Here is a 25,810-nt window from a genome sequence, read left to right on the forward strand (position 1 = left end):
TGCATAACTTGTAAAATGTTGTTTAACTAAGTACTTTTGCTGCTATATAGTTGTTTGACATGTACCATTACTTCTTATACTATTGCATAAAATAATAATATTAACTGTAAAAACTGGAGTTTTTCTCCCCGGGCCTCTACTGAAAAAGGGCTTTGGCTCAGTCAGACATTCCCGATCAACAAATGTAAAATAAATAAACATAAAAATAAATAACATTATTTAATTAAAAAAGAAGAAAAGAAAAAAGACTTAATTTCAATGTTTACATTTATGCTGATGTCTATATCCTAACCTATGCTTCCCTCTTGCGTTACAGTGTTTATGTACCCTATTTCAAAATAATATAGTGTTCTAAAACCACTAAAGTATAACTCAGTGGCTTCTACTTACAAACATCACTTTCTCTGAAAAGTATTGGGGTCTGGCAAGCCACTCACAGCTAGATGGTGTTTTTTGAAAATGGAGGAGGCACTTGCTCTGAACTGATTCAAGCTGTGAGGCAGGATGGAGCAGAAGTTAGTGGTAGAGACATAAAAGCAGGTGTTAGGTGACCCTGTTAAATTCTCAATTTTTGATGCATCTAAGGGCAAGAAGAGGCAAGGCCTTTTGTCATATAATGGTGAACCAGTGAGAAAATTTCCCATTTTCCCAGCAAGTTTTTCAGGATGTTGGTTTCTCTAGTGGGAATTAGGTGGAAGGAACTAAGCCATCACCGTCATGTTAGTGTGGAGTTGCAATGCCAAGGAAATACAGCTAGTGAAGAGGGGGATACAGAGTGGTACAGTCATTACCAAGATGGGGGACTGTCCCAAGGTGAAAGTCATGTGACTCCTTAGCCAATGTCCCTCAAAGTTTTTATGGTAGTCTGGGATGTCCTGCTGTGAATGGGAAGAATTATACAGAAGTGAAAAGGGGAATAAAGGTATAGGACCACTTAATCATTGCAATCCACCTTGGATACAAGTTCATCACATCCAAGTGACACCTCCAGGTGCATCTGCAATTAACTCCTACTGATGCCTCTAGGCGTCAGATATTGCTGGTTCATATTTGCATCAATAATTCTAAAAACATGCTATGTACAAGGTTTTAAAAGATTTAATCTTAAAGCTTAGACAGTGGCAAACTCAACTCCATTAATATTTGACCTCTGTGTAGTGCAGGTAAATAAACTGTTGTTTTCATGACATTAATTTATATAGATATAATTTTCACATTTTTCTAAATATCTCAACAGTCATGCAACACAGACATAACTCCTTTGCCTCATATGAAAGCTCCCAGCTAGATGAATAAAATGCTGCACTGTGTAACTTGAGTGGTTGTTGAGATATTTTAAGTTGTTTACAAAATATTACAGATGTAATAGTTACTGTGTTTACTGTGACTTATAAAATTCAGTTTAAGACCTCGAACCTCAAGAATACTACCACTATCAAAAATAGTTTGTGCTGAAGAGTTTGCCAGTTATACTTTATAACCCCTATGGTTACAGAAATATGAACTTTTGTTTGAAATGTGAGGACATAATTTGATTCTGTCAAAAGGCTTAGGCTCTGCCCATTGGAAGTTATTGTGCAAACTTCCTGAGCTCCAATGGAGTGAATAAATTAATTAGGTACTTCCTACTGGCAATGAAATTAAATATTGAATATAAAACAAGAAACAAGTGATCAGAATCTAAGTAATTGTTATAATAAACACATGGCTGCAGCCATTTAAATTCCATCTTTGATGTGTTGTGTAAAATCATTCTGAGCTTTATAATGTGGTCAATAAAGGTTACATGCCTGTTGTGGGGTGGAAGGTGAAAGGGCATAAGTGTGAACACAGAGGTAAAATATGTAGCTGAGCAGTGCCCTTTCCTAGACAGAAATTCTGTATCTAGAGCAAGAGCAAAACAAGGCTGGTTAAGATGTTGCACTGGATAATAGTGATTGCTAAATACCACCAGGAGACTTTCTGCAACAGTGAAATGCCTTCTAGCTAGTTATAGATCTTTACACACATTCATTTTGGATAATGCCTGTAAAAAAAAAGTGTGTGTGTGTGTGTATATATATATATATATATATATATATATATCATATTTTTTTTTCTTTCTTCTTATGCCACAGTAAACAATTGTAATCACCTCCTTTTTCTTTCTTTCTGGAACTCTGCTCTTTCTCTGTTCTGCTCCTGTCCACAAATGAATTAAATGCGTCTGTTCAGAACATTTGCTTAATTTTCCTTTAATCACCTTTGTTGTATCCCTACTTAAGGGCTTATTCTGCTTGTAGTAGACTGCAGAACTAGACACCCCATAATTCATTGCATAGTAGCACTCTGCCAGATCAAACCACCAAGTTTACTATTTTAACCATTTCTTAATTTGTGAATACTTTTGTCTTTTAGGAAGCGAGGGATTTGTATTGGTGCTGAGAATGCTGAACACCTTTTGCAACAGGTTGTTATGAAAAAACCAGGCACTTTGACAGACTTCCTCAATAAGTTTCATATCTACATGCCAACACTTGCGTAAGTATCCATTCGTGTTCTTTTTATCATAGTGACTTCTCTGATTCTTAATTATAGATGAGAAAGTTGCTATTTTGAACAAAGTATACCTACTGCTTTCCAAGTGGCCCTAATATTTCCCATGTTTTAGATATGTTTAAAATTGCTGCGATTAATAGCGTTAGGCACGTTTGCAAGAATTAAGCATATACAAGGTTTCACATATATTACTTTAAAAATTTGAGTGAATACTCCAGATTACATTTGTACACCTTGAGAAAGCATGTTATATTTTTATGAGATTCTGTTTCAGAAAATTTGGTTCCTGGAGCTGGCCAGTGTCACAGCACCTAAGAATGCTTACAATCAGACAGGTGTCTTTTGTGAAATCAGAAGCTGAATTCCTTTGACACAATTTATAACCTGAAAAACAGTAAAATTGTTTTAAAAAGTAAAAAATGCGGAAGGTCAGTGGACCTGGTCACATATGAATAAAGAACAGACTCTGACCCAAGTGACCCAAGTTTGAGTAGAGGCTGAAGAACTATCTGGAACTGACATGGGGAAGAGAGGCGTGAAGCAGCTTAATCAGCTGACTTCTGCTCGGGGGGGGGGGGGTTGACATACATCATTGTGGATGAATCACTAGTGGAGACTGGAAACCCCATGGGAACGCTAGTTTTAAGGGAAGCAGAGCTGCCCTGAGGATTCTGTAACTCCATAAGTGACCTATCCTTATTGATGCCCAAAGCATGCAGATCCCTGGGGAGTGTCGCTGGGTATGCGCAGCAGGAAAAGAGCCACAAAAGAAAGAAAAAAACACTACATTGGCTGCTTCATTGATGGTCCCACTCTGTAAGCTCTCCGCACAGTAACAGGAAATAAATGGGCTTGTACAGAGAGAAAATCTGATGGTTGGCAGTCACCTGGGGTAAAAATAGCAAAAACATGTGATAGGGTCATTGCTTTGCAGAATTAAATAAAAAAATGTAATCTGAAAACTGGTAATGTTACCGTCAAGCTAATAAAATATAACAAATTGCTAAAAACTGCAGTTCAGAAAAAAATATTTTATTTAAGCTGCATGTACAGTTAATGAGCACTGCAAAAAGATATTTTTGCGTTGGCTAGGAAATCTAGACAAGTACATGTTGTAATCTGGTTGTCCATGGTGCAGGTTAAACCTTCATCATATTAAGGACAAATCATTGTCTGAGAAGTTATCTCAAAGTTTAGGATTTTTGGTTCACTGCAGACTGGTGGCTCACCTAGAGAGATGCACTGTTGTACTGGTAATTTCCTTTTTTTCAAGCCTGGGAGAGAACTGGAATTTTCCCAAAGCACTTGCTTAATGATCCTTTGTCGCATGGACTGTGTACTGAATTGTTTCTCAGATCTTAAGACTTGCAGTGTCTTTAGAGCAGGAGACTGTGTCCATTTTAACATCTATCCACTTATCCAGAATCTTTTCAGTGTTGATCCAGATGATCCTGGCTACTTCAGAATGACAGTCACACCAGTAGAGTCATTTACTTCTCCTTCATCCCACTGAGGATAGTAGATATCAAACAAGAGTTCAGCAGCACAGCCAAGTAATCAGTTGTACACTTACCCCAGTCCATGCCTGAGACTGTCAAAATCAAGCCAACGTACCTGTGAGACATAGAAGAATGGTGAAAGTGCTTAATACATTACCCCTTATTTTTCCATATGCCAGGATAGCAATGGGCGGTTGTGCTAGAGCACAGAAAGCATGCACTGCTTTTGTAGGATATATCTGAGTTGGTATCTATTCTAAACTCAAGATATTTGTTTTGATTTATGACATTACCGAGTTTTTCTGTCAAGCAATCCTAAGTACAAGTGAATACTCTGAGAGGTAGGAGAATCTCATAAAAAGAGCCTGTCTGTTGTATTTGAAGTGTGTGTAGAAAAAAATATTTTGCCTGTTTTCTTGTATAATGATTATGCTTAACACAAGAAGAAAATCTCATTTACAAGTTTTCTGTAAATTAATTTGCTTCAGAACTTTCAATTATAATGAGGCGTCATGGAATCAAAGGATAACGTTAACATGTCAGCTGAGTTTGTAACATCTTTTCATGAAAATGATTTCTGATAGTAGTACAGTAATCCATCTGCAGAATTCATCTGCCTTTTTGCAGTATAGAATTCCAGGACTTTCATGGCATCCCATCACATCAGTTGTATGATCTTTATCTGTGTCACAGTTTAACTGTTACTAAAACCTCAAAATGTAACAACTGAAAGGTACAGCTGTTTCTTATTTAAGAAGAATAACTTGAGTAATGTGTTTAGATGCAGTACAGATAAAATGGCAAACATATTTACAGACAACATTAACAGTTCTAATTCTTGACTTTGGTCAGAGAATTAGTTAGTGTCTGTAAGAGCCGACCATTTGTCAGACTGTTTTATTTATAGGCATACATCATTTAATACATAAGAGACAATGAGGCATTCTACTAGTATCCTGTTAAGACGGGAAATTTAGTGAAGCATTTTATCAGCACCCAGTTAAGACAGCAAAATTACATAGACAACTGCAAAGGTAATTCGCCAGCAGTGATAATCTGAGACGGATAATAAGAAGTAGCTTTACAGGTTAATTATATCATAATGGCTCAGCTGATTGACTGAAGTGCCTATGAAGTGCTCCTGGCAAATCCTACATATTTTGTTACTGTCTAATGGCTGCTGAGTAAAATATGATACCAGATTAGATAACTTTAAAGATGTATACAGCTTTTAAAGAATGCATGCAAAAATGAAATACCTACCTACTGTTTAAAAGCATCCAATCAGGATTTTAAATGTATATTTAATTTTCAATCAGGAGTTATTAAGTTAGTGGAGAAGTTAGAAAGTATAGCTGATGACTGCTGCTATGGAAACCTGAAGCTAAGATTAAAGCAAGCATTGTAGGTATAGGATTTATCATACTTTTTATTGTATATATCCAAATGTAATTTATAACTTGTTGTCAGAAAGTACCCCAGATCTAAATGCACCAAGCCTACTGCCGCAGATTTTGTTTTAGCAATTTCATCCAGCATGGATTACCTCAACATCAAGTTTCTCACTATAACTACTTTATGGTAAATGTCATTTTTATATGTTCTTATATTGATATATCGGCATTGCAAGTATATTATCCTATGATATTGGATTACACCAATTAAATGTGGCTGTTTCTGTCGAACACATTCTAGGATGCACTATACATTTATACTGCAGTACAGAAGTGCATAGTAATTGGCAAGGCTACTGTGACCAAGGAGGGTTTCATTTCTTGTGACCGTTGCAATGAACCTTGCAATCAGCGAGTTTCATGAAACCAAACCGAAGAGAATACTAGTTTGCTTATCATATAACTGAAAAAAGAGAAAATGCACACGTCTAAGAAAGAAAATGTAACTAAAAATTAATTTGCAAGTGTTGATTCTATTGGACAGTATGGTATCCAGCACAGATCTGATCAAGACAGTTACCAAGTGTCTCCCACCTTTTCTTTAGCTAATTAGGCACTTTCAGTAAATTTACTAAAACAAGTCATGTGTATTATGCTAAATTAGGCAAGCTAACACTGATTTTATCATTATTATTATTTTTGAGTTATGTTGATCCTGTTTTTCATTTTAACATAGGATGAGTTATTTGCCATATTACTTGTCATTTTATGTCATCTACTAGATCTTGCTGTTAAAAAGCTGGACTTGGCCCAAATTCTAAAACAGTTTATATGTGGGGCAAAGTCCTACCTCAAGCTTACAACAGTGTCTTACACAGAGACAGTGCTCAGAAAAGGATTGCAAAATTACCTACACTAAGTATTTAAGTAAGAAGGAATATAAGCTTTCATAGACAGTTTAGCTGTGGTGGTACAGCGGTAGCGTTGTTGCCTCACAGCAAGAGGTTCTCCTGTTTGATTCTCGGCTGGAGTGCCTTCTGTGTGGAGTCTGCATGTCCTCCCCACAGTCAAGTGGCCTCTGAAAGACATGCGTGAATGGGCATGCCTTCGCTGAAGGTTGGGGGTCGGGCTGGCAACTTGGCACCATAAAAATCTACTGCCAATCATTAGCAGACCAGAGTTCCGCTGTGGCGACCCCTAACCAGGAAAATCCAAAAAGACAAACAACAATAAGCTTTCATAGACAGGTCCATATCCTAGTCCTTTACTACTGTCTCTGTAAGAGTCAGTAAAATCATTGCCTGAAAGTCCAGGGCAGGTAGAAGTTGGTGGAACATACCTTAAAATAGGTCTCTTCTTATTAAAGATGAGAAGATGCAGAGAAGATTTTACACGTGCATATATGGTCATAATCAGAGAGATATCAAAGGTTATGTTGAACAGGAAGGACAGAGTAGGAAAGAACAGGAACAGACAGCAGATTGTAGGGACTAGCTACTCCCTGGATTTCCAGAGCACTTTTCACATGCATGGTTGTGAAACCAGGGTATGGACTTCCAGAATGGGTGATGGGAAATGCACCCACACATGCATCCAAGAGGGCATGGGAAAGGTGGAAAAATCAGTAAAGGGAAATGTAGGGATGGTGGGCAGATAGAATGTCAAATGTATTTAAGGGCAGAATAGATAGGCTTATTGTTTCCTTCTGATGTCAGACAAATGTAATATAATTGATTTTCCCAGGTATGAACATTCCACTGTAAATTATATTTTACATTTTCCAACAGATTTCTAGCAGATTTTACTTGTTTGATTTTTTTAATTTTAGAATTAAAGAACAAGAAACATTGTTTTCATATTTGAAACTAAAATGCGTAATCAATTAACTATCAATTTGTATTTAATACATTACTGTTAATGCATGCAATTATATTAACTGACAAAAATTAACTGTATTCCAAAGTAACTTTTTGCACTATGTACAAGATGTGTAATTTAATGTTAAGATAATTCTCAATATTAAAACATCAAGAGAATATTAAATGTGACATCATATAGATAGTGACATATTTATATTTTTAATAATACAAGTTTAACAAGTAAATGTAATTTATGACTTCATTTTTACTTCTTAATTTTATAATATAATTTTCATAAATAACAGTGTCTGTATTTAAAAATTCAGAACGATGGCATAATAGTTTTCTTCAAATTCCCACAAAGGGAAATTGGGACATTAAATAGAACCAATTAGTCATCTTAAAATTGTTTAACCATAATTCCTATATAAACATCTTAAATATATTCCAAAATTTTATTAAAATGTTTCAGTTATAAAGCATGTTATCAGTCTGTCCTACCTTTTGCTACTTTTCCAGCAACAATCATTTTTATTAACTGTTTTATGTATTGTATGTAGTGTATGTGCATATTCCTATGAATACATTTCCATATGTGTTTGTATAATCTTACAGAAAAAAATGAAAATTTTTTACCTCACATTAATATTACTAAGCAGTTTCATTAAATTTTGGATAAACAGTTTGGTTCAAGTAATTCCAATATGAATTTAAAATAATAATTTATACATTTTGGATAACATTGAATTGAATTTTTCTTTTAATAGGCATTTAATATAGGTCAGCAGAGATTGATGTATCTTAATGTATTTATAATTTAATGGAAATAAATTGTGTAATATAAGAATTAACCAATCATTTGAAACCACCTCATATTTACAGATAATTACATCTGTTGAGAAGGCTGTTCCTTTTATTCCATTAAACTATTAAATTAGAGAATTTCTATCTTAATTGATATTGAGTCACGTCAGAACCTCCAGGAAAGCTTGGCTTAAGATTGGAGTCACTGTGAAGAACCATTAAAAAAAGTGTTTATGTAGTTTGAATTTGTAAGCATAAAATATAAAAATAGTTACTTAGTATCCATAATATGTTATCACTAACATTTCTAAAGGATTACCAAGAACATTTTTCTCACTACAAATTATTGTATGCATCTCTTTTCAGTTTGCAGAATAAGGTGAACATAACCACACAGTAATAATTATAAAAATGTGTATGCAAAAATATATAATTCATAATCCATAGACTAATACCTCTGTTTCACATGTTTTTTATGTTAACAGAAAGCTGTATATAGTTTGTTTGGATACCATAAAACATAAGAATCCTGTGTATGACTATATTTCCTATCCAACATTAAAGTTGTGGATTTAATAGTAACATGATTTTTATGATATTCACTCTATCCTCAGATGCGTAAAATAAATTATTCCAATTGCATATTAAAACTGTCTTTCGGCTTTTCCCGGTTAGGGGTCGTCACAGCGGAACTCCGGTCCGCTAATGATTGGCAGTAGATTTTTACGTGCTGGCTTGCTGGGCCTAACGCACAGCCTTCAAAGAAGGAACGCCCATTCACGCATGTCGACACACAGAAGACACTCTAACTGAGACTCGAACGTGCATCATCTAACTGTGAGGTGACAACGCTACCGCAACACCACCACCGCAGTATTTCAGTTATATATTAAGTCTTCTTAATTATATTTCTATAGATGGCAGATGTGATGTCATTCTTTTTTGATAGAATAGTACCACAATATTTTGAAGTGCTTCAATCCCTGGTACATTAATATATGTATGTGTGTGTGTGTATATATGTATATATATATATATATATATATATATATATATATATATATATATATATATATATAAAAATATCATCAACCCTTATAGCAACCTGAGGTCACTTCGCTCTTCTAATAAACTACTGGTTCAAACATCCAAAATCGACAACTCTGCTGGGGACTCCCTGTTTGCTAGCTCTGTTGGCAAAACTTGGAACTCTGTTCCTGCTGATCTTATTCTTGAACCCTCTCTTACTCAGTTCAAGAAAAGCCTCAAGCTATACTTTGAAACTCACTAGCTATGTCCTTGTTCAAAACCCGACTAGATCCTCCTCTATAGTCTGTAATCATGTTACATTGCCTAGTCAATTTGTCAACACTGTTTTAAAAATGTATGATTATATTACCTGCTTGCTCAGCTCTAGCCTGTAAACTGTGTGTAACTTGTAATCATTTTGTGATTTGTACTGTATGTTCTATTTTGGAGCTTTTCTCCTCAGGCCACCGCTGAAAATGGACATGTATCCAGTCAGACTATCCCAGTCAACAAATGTAAAATAAATAAATAAAATAAATATATACAAATATATGTATGTATGTATGTATGTGTATATATATATATATATATATATATATATATAGAGAGAGAGAGAGGTCTGTATTTTTTTTTTTTGCTTAAAAATGCCTGCTTTTTTCATTTGGGCATGTAATGCTGTTAATATCCATCAGCAGAGGGACCAGGAATCATGAAAAAAACTTGTATTAAACTTTGTCTAAATACGCATACAAGAGTTGTCATGTTCAAAGATTCTTCATCAAATTTTATTAATGTTCTCATGGTATAATTTTCATGATCCTAAGGTGTATTCTGAATTCCTTACTCTTTCTATTTCCTGGCACTTGTGCACTTTTAATTTGGTTTATTCTATTCAAATTTTAGATCAAAGAGCTAGAGTATGTAAGAACCTAGAAAATATAGAATATGCATGTAACTTGATCTTCTGTATAGTTATTGTGATTTTATGATTTAATATTTGCTGAGCATTAGAGCTTTATATCAAGAAAGACTGTTTCTCCTTTTTGTACCATTAATTTGGCAGCGTTGTACTCCTTTTTCAAGTCTTTAGCATATTCTCTTAGTTTGCACTAGGATTAACATTTTCTATATATGAGTGGTTTAAGTGTTTCCCATAATATAGCATTACATACTTCACATTTGTCACTGAGTTAAAAATAAAGATAGATTTCTTTAATTAAAAAAATCTTTAAATTATTTAATACTTGTCATAGAAAGGAAGACAAAAATGTATATATATATATATATATATATATATATATATATATATATATATATATACACACACACACACACACACACACACACACACACACACACACACACACACACACACACACACACACACCTTCACTGTGTGTCTGTATACCAAAGCCATATGAGTAATGGATAAAAACAGTAGACGTTGTTTGGTCCAGCATTTTCATTGATATATTTTAAGTTAACATAACCCAAATTTAACATTTTTGTAAAAGTATTGCTCTATTGGTTCTTTACTTGCATAAGTACCCTATTTACTCCAAATGCAATAAAAATGACCTGTTAATATTAAACTATGTTTGAAGTTACCAAGAAATGTTTCCAAATGATTCCTTACAAAATTTAGTTTAGATGCCTTGTAATCAAAATGTGTTTGTTAGAGTAATGTATTTATTTTGTATTTCTGTTACTACCATTACAAACATTACATTGGTGATATAAATGAAAATTGTTTTGTGTATAACACCGTTTTTCATAAAATAGGAATTAATTTCCTTTTTCATTTTAAAAGCTTTTTACAAGTATCATATAATCTTAAAATCAAAATCTCTAAATTTCTTGTGGAATTAAATGTGTTCCTTGCAAAACTATATCTGACTTATTGAATGCAAGATATTTAATTTCCCTTCTTTTGCACCCACTCTTTAGTCTGTTAATTAAAGATAAAGTCGAACAGTCACTCATATTTTGATGAATTGTTTCTTCCATTGTTTACTCTGAGCTGAGATAAATGAAACAAAATGATTTTTATAAAAGCTGTTTATTAAGAACGCTATAGAAGTGTATACATTTTATTATGTACAACTTTCCTCAACCAGAACTGTAGATAACATTACATGTATAAAAGAAAAATTACCTTGTCAGTATCATGGAAACCCTAAATTCCTGGTCTGATTAGGTGTATATCGCCAAACTACCCTCATTCTTGTCCTTGAACTGTTTGTCAGACTTTAAGGAAAGGTTTTTAATCACAGATGTGGTTTGCAGACATTGATAGAAGACAAACATATACCTCTGTACTAAAATCTAGGTTGAGTCATTTGAGGAAAAATGAGAGGGAGGGAAGGAAAATGTAAGAAGAGAATAGGTAAAAGCTGTAGAGAAATATGAGAAAACAGGGACATAATACATTATATTTCTTATTGTAATAGAGGTTAGTAATTTAGTTTTTCAAAAACTTTCAGGTTTATTCAAATTTCCATTAATGCCAAAGTTTATATAAGAAGTTTGTACATACAGCATATTCCTGGGAACTTGCTAAGGTGACTTTCATGAGCCATACCTCTAGAGCTAAAAAGACTTTAAAATAATACAATTAAAATTGTCAACAATAAAATTCTCTTGATACATCACTATTGCACCTGAAAAATGTATAAACAGTAATAAAAATCCATACTAAAAATCCTATCCTGTGAAATACTACATAAGTGCTTAAATACATAAATGCAAATATACAAGTGTAAAATATAGTTGAATAAATAAGTAAACAAACCCTAAAAATCTACAAATATTAGATCACATAAGAAATCACTTATAACCATCATTTAAAATATGATATATTTATTATTACAAATACCAGGAAAATTCTTATCTGAGTAAACTCCTTAGCTTCAAAATGCAGGATATGGAGCACTCATCAGTAATACCTGAGTACCTAAAGGTGTTGCATCTAAGTTGCCATAAGGGCTCACACCTTTCCAACCGTAATGAAATTGGGCCTCCCCTAATGGACCCGTTGACTTGCTCTATAACTCTAAAATCAAAAGAATGGTCAGGATGGTTGGTTATGTGTCTTGCTAAGGCATTTTCCACCTTCTTATTTTTGATGGCATATAGGTGTTTGTACAATTTATCCCTTAGTCTTCTGTCTGTGTTTCCAATATAGAAGACAGGACAAGTTTTACGCTTGGCCAGGTATACTATACTTCTGGAATTACAATTGAACCTACCATTAGAATAAAATCTGTGTTCCCTAACTGTAAACATACTGCCAGTGTCAATAAACCTACACCACGGGCAGGTCTCACAACAAAACATTCCTTTTACCCCAGAATTAGATACGTTTTTAGCCTCTAACAATGATTTCAAGTTATAGCCCCTTTTAAAAATGACTACTGATTTAGTTGGTAAAATATTCCTTACATTGTCATCCGCTGTGATGAGATCCCAATTTTTGTGCAAAATACGTTTTAAAAGGAGGGCCTCGTTGCTTCTTTTTTCTGAGTTGCCATAAGAGCTCACACCTTTCCAACCATAATGAAATCGGGCCTCCCCTAATGGACCCGTTGACTTGCTCTATAACTTTAAAATAAAATCAAAAGAATGGTCAGGATGGCTGGTTATGTGTCTTGCAAAGGCATTTTCCACCTTCTTATTTTTTATGGCATATAGGTGTTCGTACAAATTATCCCTTAGTCTTCTGTCTGTCTTTCCGATATAGAAGACAGCACATGTTTTATACTTGGCCAGGTATACTACACTTCTGGAATTACAATTGAACCTACCTTTTTTGGTATCATAATTAACTACATCAGAGATCTTTGAGAAGTCAATAAATGTGGCAGCTGTAGGATTGCCTTTATCACATTCAGTTGCAATGAAATCAGTGTGACTTTAATAAGAGCAGTTTGTGTACAATGGCCAGGACAGAAGCCATGTTCACTTAATGTGTGTGTCTCATAGTTAAATAATTGCACAAGGTGTGGAAATGTACTAACTGAGCTTGTATCACTCTTTCTAGCACTTTGAACATGGGCTGAGAATGGAAATGGTCCTGTACTTTTCAGATATGTGTCTCCACCTTTAAATAGGGGAATAACTTTGCATTCCTTCCAAATAAATGGGACCAAGCTTTCTTGCAAACTTCTGTTAATAATAATAGTAGGGGGTAGGCTTTAAGATTAGATACATATTTTAAGTAAGATTGCAGAAGTACATCCACTGAAGGAGATTTTATTTTTCAGTAATTTTGAGTGCCTTCACAGTAACTGATTTGCACGTGAAAGTAGGTGCATTTTGTTTGGAGTTGTGGATAAAAAGTATAATGGTGTACAATTTTTTTTTTTTTTTTGCAGCAGAGTCATTGCAATTATTGATTTAAAATAATGAGCAAATATAGTGGCTGTCAATGGATCATTAGGGAGATGGGGGTTATATTTGATATTGTTGCTTCCCATTTGCTTCGTAACGGCATTCCAAAAAAGCTGAAGTGTTGCATTTTCTTTCTTGCAGCTTAATGTAAATGTTTTGCTTAGATAGTTATATTTGCAGTACATATTTATTAGTATCTTTTTCATAAGGTATTTGACTAATACAACCATATGAGTGATTTTTTTATTATTTTTATTATTTGACATGAATGCATCTATCCAGGATTGTGATAAGAGTTTTATTGAAAAAGTCTACAACACTGTCAACACAGTCTGCATAGTTAACCATTTCTAATTAACAGTTAAGTCATAGAGGATCTTTTCACTACACAATTTATTCTAGTACTTAAGTAATATTGTTTGGGTTTAATTGCAGGGCGTTTTTGTCATCAAATAGATAAGTAGGGTTATGACCACTGATATTAGTTAAATGACTTGTATCCAGTCCAGGATATGCATAGTTTTGCTCTTTGGGTCAGTTCTGCTGGGGTATTTGACTAGTTGTGAGTAACCTAGTGTCTGGATATACTTGGAGAGATTCAGTTTCTGAACTCCATTGTATGTTAAAATCAACTAGAAGTACAAGTTCAGAGATACAGTTCATGTGAAAGCATTCATGGGTGAGAGGTGATGTTTTTGTTGTGAATTTTGAATGCAGATAAATGCAAAATATGTGAACACTTTTATTATTTAATAGTGTGACTGTAATAACAATTCATTCCATACCTGTAATATTGTGGAGCTGGGTAAGGAGTAAAGTTGTTACTAAGGTGTTTTTACCATGATCAAGACCTCTCCTGCAGTCATTTCCAATTCAGAGCTTCAGCCACATGGTTTTAGCCAAGTTTCATTGATATTTAGTATATCTGAATTATATTGTTGTACTTACGTTTGAAAGTGGGAAATCTTATTGGATATAGTCCTGTACTGTGTAGGAGATTAAAAAGTGCAATATGCTGTAAGGGGATGTCGCCCAGGGTTAAGTTCTAGTTCACCTGCACAAAATCACTGCAGTAGTAATAGTAATAGTATTAATATTGTATATGTCTTGGTTTACAGGCTGAGGCTAAGTATTACAGTAATGACAAGTAGTGGGGTGACTGATATTTATCTTTATTAAAAAGTAAAGGGAGCTATTGCAATGATACATATTCAAGTTGTATAGTGCCTGCATTTCCTGTCAAGATCAGTGGAGTTATGGTGTGCAGATCAAAAAGTAAAGTTTATAGTAAGGTTGCTCACCGTTTGCTGTAAAAGAGGTGCCATGAGACTGATTATATATTAATATTGAGGCAGCTTGTGGAGTCATAGTTCCTAAATAGTTTATGCAGGATGTTATGATTGTACACAACTGATGTAGATTAATGAAGTGTGTGCAATATGAAACAGTCAAACATTTTAAAAGAACAATCACTTGTTAGAAGGAAGTGATAGAAGTGGAATATGTATGTGACTTTAAATGGGTGTGCCTCTTGTGTGGATTGTAGATGTAGTAATGATAGTATAAAAGTAAACGTGCAGGGTGGCTGAGGAAATGAGGGAGGGAGGAGAGTGAAGGAGGCAACACCTTGAGCAGGAATCAAGCAGCCTGCACATATGCAGGGCTAAACACTGCAAAGAAAGGACAGCAAGCTTTGTGAGTCTAAAGAAGATGTACCAAACAAGTTACTAAATGTATGGAAGAAAGCATTTGTGCAGGTTAAGTATAAGTTAATACGCATACGATACGTAGTGTCTTTTAGAACAGAAAGTGAGTAAAGGTGTTAAGTAGTAAAGGAACTAGCAGTAAGCCCTTCATATGTATTATAGTCTCACTATCCCAAAAGCCTTCCAGTTACAAATGGCAGAAAGTTTACAAAACTGCAGATGCACACATTTCAGTTAGCAGATAAAGCAGGTGAGAGCAGGAACCATTGTGCATAACCCATATATGACCCATACATTGAAATAAGGACCAGGGTCTTTGGAAGGGCTGAGCAGAGGAAAAGGTATTATCAGCATAGTGACCACTAGCAGCCTGAACTAGTAGGATAAAGATTGTCCTTTAGTAATAGAAAGAAGTGAAGACGTTAAAAATCAAGTACACTTTATGAAATGCAGAGAGAGTAATCACTTCAAGGGGTTGAATTGGGTAAAGTAATACTATTTACAGCTGAAGTATGATAACTATACATAAATAGTTCTTTCAGAGAAATAGAGAAAAGGTGTAAAAAACAAAACATTTTCAGATACAGTTAAGTGGTAAATGAGTACAGAACTGTCAGCAAAATGTATGGTCATTAAAAAGCAAGCAACTAGAGTGAAGATACAAGTCCACAACAACCTCAGTATAGCTGCTATACAAGAGGGCAGGTATTGCAAATGTACAGTTATTTACAACATGCATGCATTCAGTTAAACCCACATAAAATTATGACACATAGAGCATTCAGGTGGCATTACAATGTATGCAAGCAAAACCATACTATGCATGTATTAGACATATCAGTAGTGTTGGATCCACCATTCTGTTCATTATGACTGCATATCATACAACATTGGGTGAAGCAGTACCAGTGGAGTTGCAGTTGCAGGAAACTACATACACAGCAAGAATACAACATTGTAGAAAGGCTGAAAAAGATGAGTAAGGATAACAAACATCAGATAAAAAATAGTGATTCACAGGAGATGAACAATAGCTTGTGGCTAGAATACAGTTACAGAGGAGCAGTTTGCATCAAATAGAAAAAAAAAAAGATTTGCTAAGGAGACTGATGCAATATAAATTTAACTATACCTCCTGCAAGAGCAGTAGCCAGACAGCCTGCATATTCTCAGAGCTAAGCACTATGAGGCGAGAGAACAGCATACTTTACAAGTCTTGAGAAATGGCTAAAAAAGATGTATCAAGTAGGCAAATATGTGGAAGAAGGCACCTGTGCACTCTAAATGTAATTTAGTACGTAAGGAGATAAGCAATGTCTTTTGGAAGAGAAGATAAGGGCACAGGAAGTGCTACTTTTGGCTGCAGTAAAATCCTGCTATCCCAGAAGATTTATCAGTTAAAAATGGCAGATGTAATTTTATAACACTGCAGGTCCAGGCAGTGATTCAAACTTCAATAGCTAGTGGCAGGGTGGAGCAGGAACCATTGTGCATAACCCGTAGTTAGCATGTATCTTGAAATAAAGGGCACCCATCCTGGAAGGGTGTAGGAGAAACAAAACTCTTTCAAAGCAGCAATTAAAAGTTTATAATTATAAACTCCGAATAGTCAGAAAAATCCAGTTTACATATCATTAGCATTACAATTCCTTACTGCAAAGGCATATTAATGAGCTTAACGTACATATCCATGTAAGAATTATAAATGTATTGACTTACCTTATTCTGGGTTGTCTCAAATATTTTCTTCTAGAAACACGTGAAACACAAAATATTTTAAAACAGCACTAGATATATTATTATTTTTCAGCTAAACATTAAAAAGTAAAGAAAAACAGAATAAATGATTATTCAACCAAAACAATGATAAAAGACTAGCTTGTATCCATAAGAAAATGGATTGCACAATTAAAATTGATATAGCACCCTCTGTTATGGATTTATTTGTCCTTCAGTTTCTTTTTTGATAGTCTTCATACAATTCCAACTTTTTATGTATTTTTAAAAATGAGTGAGTGCATTCAGTTTCTCCAGTACTTATTATAATTTTGTTATATTGTACAATTCAAGCAGCCATATCCAAAGGGGTAAGGGTTAGTTTCATTTGGAAAAGATTTTGAGCCCATCTGAATATGCAGTGTGGGCCTTAATGTTATTTTTCTCTAGAGAGTTAACCAAAGGCCTGTCTAGCTTTCTTTTCTCCAAAGTCTTAGCTGGTAGGTTAGGCCAGGTAGAACTTAAAACTAGTTCCTTATCTGGATATGAAATGAACTTGACTATTATGGGGACTATTGAATTATTTGGAGGCTTCATAAGAGATCTGTGGGCACTTTTAATGTCATGTGAAAGTTTGGGCATCCAAGATGTAACAAAACTGACCATAATCTAACATCCCATCTTCTTTGAGATCCCATGAGATCTTAAGTTATTCCTCTTCTTACTGCTCTCCAAGTCTTTTAATGTATCTAAGAATAATGTGTGCATGTTTTTTGACTTCCCTGCCCACTCCAATTAACCATATTAACTGCCACCAATTCCTCTTGTTGTTCACTGGGTCTAATGGACCTCCATTAGCCTCCTTCAAGCTCAATCTGTCCAGAACTGGTAAGGAGATTGAGAATGCTCTTTTAGCATTGTAGTGCAGCCAGGGAGTGTGCTGTAGCTCCTGCTCCTTTGCAGCAATCCTGCCCAGTCTGTGATCACCCTCTTTGGGATGTACATGAGAGCTTCCTCACATGCTCAGCCTCTCAACTGGGTGTCTCATTACTTTATGCATTATGGAGCTCGCCAGGCTCAAGTGCTGCTTATTGAAGTGAGCCTAGCCTTCCTCCCTCCTCTGAGGAATGGCAAGCCAGTGATAGCCTCTCATTCCCAGCCTCCAGCTGTGGCCCATCCAGTACCCATGGCTCAATCAAACATAGGTCGGTCATCTGAAGCACAGAAAGGGCTTTATCCCACTGCTACTCAGAGCCTGCTTTGTGTTTTGTTTTAATAAAAATTCATTCTGTAGCACTTCTTCCCTTAGTCTTTTATCTATACCAGTTAAAGATACCTTAAAGTCTTTAATGTAAAGACTGTTTTTGTACATCTTTCAACATGTCTGTTTGCTACAGTCTTCTTGTAATGAATCTGTTTTTGAATTGATTTTTATCTAGTTTAAAGACAATTCATGTGCATATTATTTGCTGTAGATATGTTTTTTTTTCATTGAGGTTTCCTAAAGAGAACCTTATAAGACCTTATTTAACCCCTTAACAGTTCATCATTTTTAGAATGTGTATCCTCAGGTCTGTCTTGGCTAAGTTTGCTGTTAGTATTTACATGCTTATATCTCCAGTGTGCTTCAACATTTTTGTATGGACATTTCAGGCAATGTCACTGCTATAATTATCTGTAAAGTGCAGTTAGATTGAATTCCTACCCTCTAAGACAAGGGATCAGCTGCATCTTGAATTTTAATAAAAAAAAATAAATACATTTCAAAGAATAAAGATATCATTTTTATAAAGAAAGACATACTACTTAAGTCTAAAATCAAACCAACATAATATTTTATGTTTTGATTGGTTTTATTTATTTCAACTTGAAGAGAACTGAAAGCTCCATTTTTGTTATAAGCTGTTTTGTAAAAGTTGCACCCCGTCAATTCAGCCTGATGAGAAATTCCAACCTAACTTAAAATGGCAATAGCTCCCTAGATAATTCAACTTTTATTTTGTTTTACACAGCCAGATAGCTTTCAGAGAACATAGACAAATTAATCTCAAACATGCATTACTTTTGAAGCATATAAAATATGCATATTTTGTTATAACATAAAGTTCACAAAAATACTACTTTTCCCTGTAGAAAAGAGTATTATTTTAGTTCCTATTTCACAAAAACACACCAGTGATATTATTCAACTATATACTCAGTTTGTTAGTCTGAAAAAATGCAAAATGTATTTTTTGTGTGAAACAACTAGAACAACAAGAGTAGCCAAATGATTATGTAAGCTTACTGGTGATACCTGTCATTAAAGGGTCATAGCTATGTAACCTTGTAAAGTATGACAATAAATTACTCATGATAATTTCATTATACTGAGCTACAAAATTTGTTTAATTGGTCATTCACACTGTAGAGGCACACACAAGTAATTTTCTTCTACTGCAGTTTACTATATCTTAGCCTAAGCTGAGGGATGTCATAAGTCCAGTGAGAGAAAGCAGCTGTAGTGTAGATAAATAGGATTAGTAAGTAAGTATTTTAGTCTATTATTGCACTCAACTTACTGAGTAGAAGTCCAGCATAATACCCACAGTGAAAACGGAGTGTAATGCAACATTTCTGACTGTTGCATTAAAGACATGTCAACTAAAGCCAATGGGGCCTGTTTTTGAAAGTTTACATATCTGACCCCCTGTGATATTTCACTATGAAACTTTCAGGTACTAATAATGGTGTGTTGAGCAACAAAGTAGACATAAGACTACAAGTCTAACCTCAGAGCTTCCATAGCAACACACCTTTTTATTTGACCCCACAGCTTTTAGCTATGTTTCAACTGAAATATTTATGTATATATATTTTGTGGGAGAAATATATATAGGGTTTTCACTTCTGATGTTATGAAAACTCAGTGGAGAAGTGTTCTAGGTCATAACGGTGTTTTGCATATTGAGTAGAAGTTCAAAATTGCACTCTAAAGATATCTGGATATAATTTGAAATGTTGGACTGCTGCAGTGAACACCTTTAAGCATGCTGATACAGTGCTTATCTGAGTTCTTATCTGTAGATGATGATAGCTCAAGTTAAATTTTGAGTCTCCATTATGAAACCTTCCCAGAATAACAGGATTATCAGCTGCCGAACCACTTAGGACTCCTTTTTCTAAACTTAGGGGGTTCAGTGTATCACTGCACTGAATGTGAACCCCCCCCCCCCAACATTAGCTGCTCAGACATTTAGCATGCTAACTTTGGCATGTTTCATATTGAAAAATGTTTTTACTGATAAAAATATAGAGAATTTCCACGTCTGATGTAATGGCAACTCAGAAAGAAGCATTTTATGCCATTTTTATGCTTAGGATAATGAGCAGATGTTCACCAGAGCAAACATCTTAAAAACTGAGTGTAATGCAAAATGTCAGAATGCAACAGTAAAGGCATGTGAACTAAAGCTACTGGAACCTGTCCGTGAGTAGTTATATCTCTGTCCCATTTCAAGTCTCATTGTGAAGCTTTGCAGTAGTAATACAAGGTACTCTCCTGCAAAACATAGCTTAGACTACAGTTCTATCCATGCCTCTGACTTTGATGCAACATCTTTAGCTGCTTGAATGCATGACACTGTAGCCATGGAAGTCTATCAATGAAAAAATATATACTTTTCTCATTAAGTATAAAAGTCTTTTTTTTTTCTTTACTTCTGATCTAATGATAACTCAGTAGAGAAGGATTCTAGGCATTTACTGTGTTCCGCACCCTGAGAAGAAGTTGCAGCACTCCCAATGTAATCCTGCTAAATGTTTTGATTGGTTTTATTTATTTCAACTTGAAGAGAACTGAAAGCTCCATTTTTGTTATAAGCTGTTTTGTAAAAGTTGCACCCTGTCAATTCAGCCTGATGAGAAATTCCAACCTAACTTAAAATGGCAATAACTCCCTAGATAATTCAACTTTTATTTTGTTTTACACAGCCAGATAGCTTTCAGAGAACATAGACAAATTAATGTCAAACGTGCATTACTATTGAAGAATATAAAATATGCATATTTTGTTATAACATAAAGTTGACAAAAATATTACTTTTCCCTGTAGAAAAGAGTATTATTTTAGTTCCTATTTCACAAAAACATACCAGTGATATGATTCAACTATATACTCAGTTTGTTAGTCTGAAAAAAATGCAAAATGTATTTTTTGTGTGAAACAACTAGAAAAACAAGAGTAGCCAAATGATTATGTAAGCTTACTGGTGGTACTTGTCATTAAAGGGTCATAGCTATGTAACCTTGTAAAGTATGACAATAAATTTCTCATGATAATTTCATTATAACGAGCTACAAAATTTGTTTAATTGGTCATTCACACTGAGACACACACAAGTAATTTTCTTCTACTGCAGTTTACTATATCTTAGCCTAAGCCGAGGGATGTCATAAGTCCAGTGAGAGAAATCAGCTGTAGTGTAGATAAATAGGATTAGTAAGTAAGTATTTTAGTCGATTATTGCACTCAACTTACTGAGTAGAAGTCCAGCATAATACCCACAGTGAAAACGGAGTGTAATGCAACATTTCTGACTGTTGCATTAAAGACATTTCAACTAAAGCCAATGGGGCCTGTTTTTGAAAGTTTACATCTCTGACCCCTGTGATATTTCACTATGAAACTTTCAGGTACTAATAATGGTGTATTGAGCAACAAAGCACACATAAGACTACAAGTCTAACCTCAGAGCTTCCATAGCAGCACATCTTTTTATTTGACTCCACAGCTTTTAGCCATGTTTCAACTGAAATATTTATGTATATATATTTGTTTTTGGAGAAATATATAGGGGTTTCACTTCTGATGTTATGAAAACTCAGTGGAGAAGTGTTCTAGGTCATAATAGTGTTTTGCATATTGAATAGAAGTTCAAAATTGCACTCTAAAGATATCTGGATATAATTTGAATGTTGGACTGCTACAGTGAACACCTTTAAGCATGCTGATACAGTGCTTATCTGTGTTCTTATCTGTAGATGACCATATCTCAAGTTAAATTTTGAGTCTCCATTATGAAACCTTCACAGAATAACAACAGGATTATCAGCTGCAGAACCACTTAGGACTCCTTTTTCTAAACTTAGGGGGTTCAGTGTATCACTGCACTGAATGTGAACCCCCCCCCCCAACATTAGCGGCTCAGACATTTAGCATGCTAACTTTGGCATGTTTCATATTGAAAAATGTTTTTACTGATAAAAATATAGAGAATTTCTATGTCTGATGTAATGGCAACTCAGAAAGAAGCATTTTGTGCCATTTTTTTTGCTTAGGATAATGAGCAGATGTTCACCAGAGCATACATCTTAAAAACCGAGTGTAATGCAAAATGTCAGAATGCAACAGTAAAGGCATGTGAACTAAAGCTACTGGAACCAGTCAGTGAGTAGTTATATCTCTGTCCCATTTCAAGTCTCATTGTGAAGCTTTGCAGTAGTAATACAAGGTACTCTCCTGCAAAACACAGCTTAGACTACAGTTTTAACCATGCAGCACCCCTCTGACTTTGAAGCAACATCTTTAGCTGCTTGAATGCATGACATTGTAGCCATGGAAGTCGATCAGTGAAAAAATATATACTTTTCTCATTAAGTATGAAAGTCTTTTTTTTTCTTTACTTCTGATCTAATGATAACTCAGTAGAGAAGTATTCTAGGCATTTACTGTGTTCCGCACCCAGAGAAGAAGTTGCAACACTCCCAATGTAATCCGGCTAAATGCAAAATGACAAACTAGAGCAACAGTCTTGAAATTTGAAGGCAGAAGGCAGTAGCAACAGGATGATCAGCTGCCAAATATACCTAAGACTCCTTTTCCATGTTTGAGAATTTCACTGCAACTCAGTGTTGAATTTAAGACAACCACATTAACATAATGAAAGTATAGTGTTGTAGTCATGATATTTTGCAATTGAAAAATATTTTTTTTCTGATGAAATATGTAATATTTCTGCCATAGTCAAAATTAGACATATATATTCTTGATATTAGTTTTAGCCAGCCTTGAATGCAGAGGTGAAATATCTCCAGGTGGAAACAAAGTATAATGTCAGGCTATGACAAAAAAAGCCCTCTAAAAGTATTAGTTTAATATCTATATGTAAGAGGCTACTGGCTGGCCGGTGTCTAGTTGCCCAGCCTGGGTTGCCTGGGATAGCTCTGTTGAGTGAAAGCTGGACATAAAACCAACCAACCTGCCAAACATGAACTAAGAATTGCTACGCTTAATGTAGGTTCACTGACAGGATGCAGCTTAGAAGTGGATGACATGATGATACGGAGGAGGCTGGACATCCTATGTATCCAAGAGACGAGATGGAAGGGCAGTGCAACAAAGCCACTTGGCTTGGGATCCAGACTCTACTACTCAGGTAGTGGACAGGCTAGAAATGGTGTAGGAATTGTGGTGAGACAGAGGCTTCAGAAGTCAGTGAGGGATATAATCAGAATTAATGACAGACTCATGGTAATCAGACTCCAGTGTAATGATAGGACAGTATTCATAATCTCAGCCTATGCCCCACAGCAGGGTTGTGATAGTGAGGAAAAGAGTGCATTCAGACAGCAGTTGCAGGACCTACTAGATAAAGCAGGACAACATAAATTGGTGTTGATAATGGGTGACTTAAATGCACATATCAGGACAGACAGAACAGGATATGAGGACTGCCTGGGTCCACATGGGTGGAGCAATAGGAATAAAGAAGGAGAAGCCATTCTAGACTTCTGGCTGGCAAATGGCTTGATAGTAGCCAACACATGGTTCAGAAAGAGAGACAGTCACAAGATCACATACAAGAGTAGCCAACATGCAACTCAGGGAGACTTCCTCCTAGTAAGGAAAAGGCACTGGGGTAGAATCCATGATTGCAAAGTCATCCCCAGTGAAACAGTTGGTTCACAGCATAAACCAGTAGTTGCCACAATCAGCTGCAAGCAGTGGTCAGAGAAGGCTCTAAGGTCAACAGAGACCAGGCTGAAGACCTGGAAGTTGACTGGATAGAAAGTACAGCAGTTCATGGAATTACTCAGGGCTCTAGCACCCCAAGAAGAGGAGGAAATAGGTGGAGTTGAAGAAGAGTGGCAGCGCCTAAAAACAGCATGTGTTAGGACTACAGAAAAGATATGTGGCCGAGCCAGGTATGGAAATAAGGTACATGGTGGTGGAATGCAGAAGTGCAGGAAGTAATCAAAAGAAAGAAGGAGTGCAGGAAGAAGTGGGAGATTGAAAAGACTGACCAAGCTAGGCAGGACTACTGGTTGGCTAACAAAGAAACTAAGAAAGAAGTTGCAATAGCAAAGAATGGGGCATCAGAGGCACTCTATCAGCTTCTGGAAAATGACTCAGTAAGGGGCACAAAGAAACTATACCAGGTTGCAAGGCAAAGTCAGAAAGATAAAGAAGATAGTCAGACACCCTTCATAAGGGATTCCAGCAACAACCTGCTTACCAGCCCACAGGACATCAAAGGCAGATGGAAGTAGTATTTCCAGCAGCTTCTGAATGAAGAAAACCCCACAGAAGTGGTACTGCCCCAGAAACAGCCTACAATGAGAGTAGAAGAGGAGCCCAGCTTAGAAGAAATAAGAGCAGCACTAAGGAAAATGAAGTCAGGGAAAGGAGCAGGCTCAGATGAGGTCACAGCAGATATGATAAATATGCTGGGTGAGCTAGGGGAGAAATGGCTCCTGAGGGTACTAATTGCAGTGTGGAGAGAAAGGCGTATTCCAGATGACTGGAGAATAAGCATACTCGTGCCTGTGTACAAGAACAAAGGGGACATCCACAACTGTGGACAGTACAGAGGCATCAATCTCCTACCACATTGCATGAAAGTTCTGGAGAGGGTGATTGATAAACGGATACGCAGAATCAGAATAGTAGAATGTAAGATGGGAGATGAACAGTTCAGATTCAGATCAGGATGCAGCACAATTGACCCGATGTTTGCATTGAGACAGATACTTGAGAAGAAACTAGAGAAGAGGAGAGAGTCAAACTGGGCTTTCCTAGACATATGACAAGGTCCCAAGAAAGCTGATCTGGGCAGTACTGCGGTGGTTTGAAGTCCCGGAAACATTGGTAGAATTAGTACAGGCTATGTACAAGGACCCAGTGACTCAAGTACGAACAGTGTTTGGCCTCACTGAGGGGTTCCCAGTGGGAGTGGGTGTACACCAGGGTTCAGCTCTGAGCCCACTGCTGTTCATACTGGTAATGGACTACATCAGCAAACAGGTTGGAGGGGTCAGAGCAACAAAGCTGCTGTATGCAGACGATGTGGCAGTACAGGCAGACTCTGATCTAGAACTTCAGCAAAGGATAGGAAAATGGAATGCAAATCTGAAGGCACATGGGATGAAACTAAGCAGAGATAAGACAGTGGTAATGGCAGCAGATTGGGGAAATCAGAAGAAGCTGAAAATAGAGATAGATGGGAAGATAGTGGAACAGGTAAACAGCTTCAAGTATCTGGGAGGGGTGGTTGAGGAGTAGGGTAGTCTGAATGAAGAGGTCAAAGCTAGAATCAGAGGAGCTGCAGCCAACTGGCATAGAGTATCAGGTGTAGTATATGACAGAAGAATGCCAAAGAAGCTGAAAAGTAAGGTGTACAAGACAGTGGTGCGACCAGTACTACTGTATGGTACAGAAACCTGGGCAGTAAAGGCAGAACAGTTGAAGAAGCTAGAGGTGATGAAAATGAAGTGCCTGAGAAAGGTGGTAGGATGCACACTGCGGGACAGGCGAAGAAATGAGGACATAAGAGCAGAAGCCAAAGTAGCTCCAATTGCAGAAAAGATAAAAAAAAACAGATTATGATGGTATGGGC

General features: G+C 35.8%; 1 protein-coding gene across 1 annotated transcript in view; it reads left to right on the forward strand.

Annotated features, from left to right (window-relative positions):
• Positions 1-25,810, forward strand: part of ADA (adenosine deaminase) — a 758,716-nt gene that overhangs the window by 221,967 nt on the left and 510,939 nt on the right. The window contains exon 3 of the mRNA XM_044090009.1: positions 2,398-2,520. Within this exon, the coding sequence (XP_043945944.1) occupies positions 2,398-2,520 (123 nt within the window). The remainder of the gene's footprint in view (positions 1-2,397; positions 2,521-25,810) is intronic.

This window comes from Protopterus annectens, chromosome 12.part0, assembly GCF_019279795.1.
Source record: "Protopterus annectens isolate FY-2018-M chromosome 12.part0, PAN1.0, whole genome shotgun sequence".
Classification (NCBI taxonomy): Eukaryota; Metazoa; Chordata; order Ceratodontiformes; family Protopteridae; genus Protopterus; species Protopterus annectens.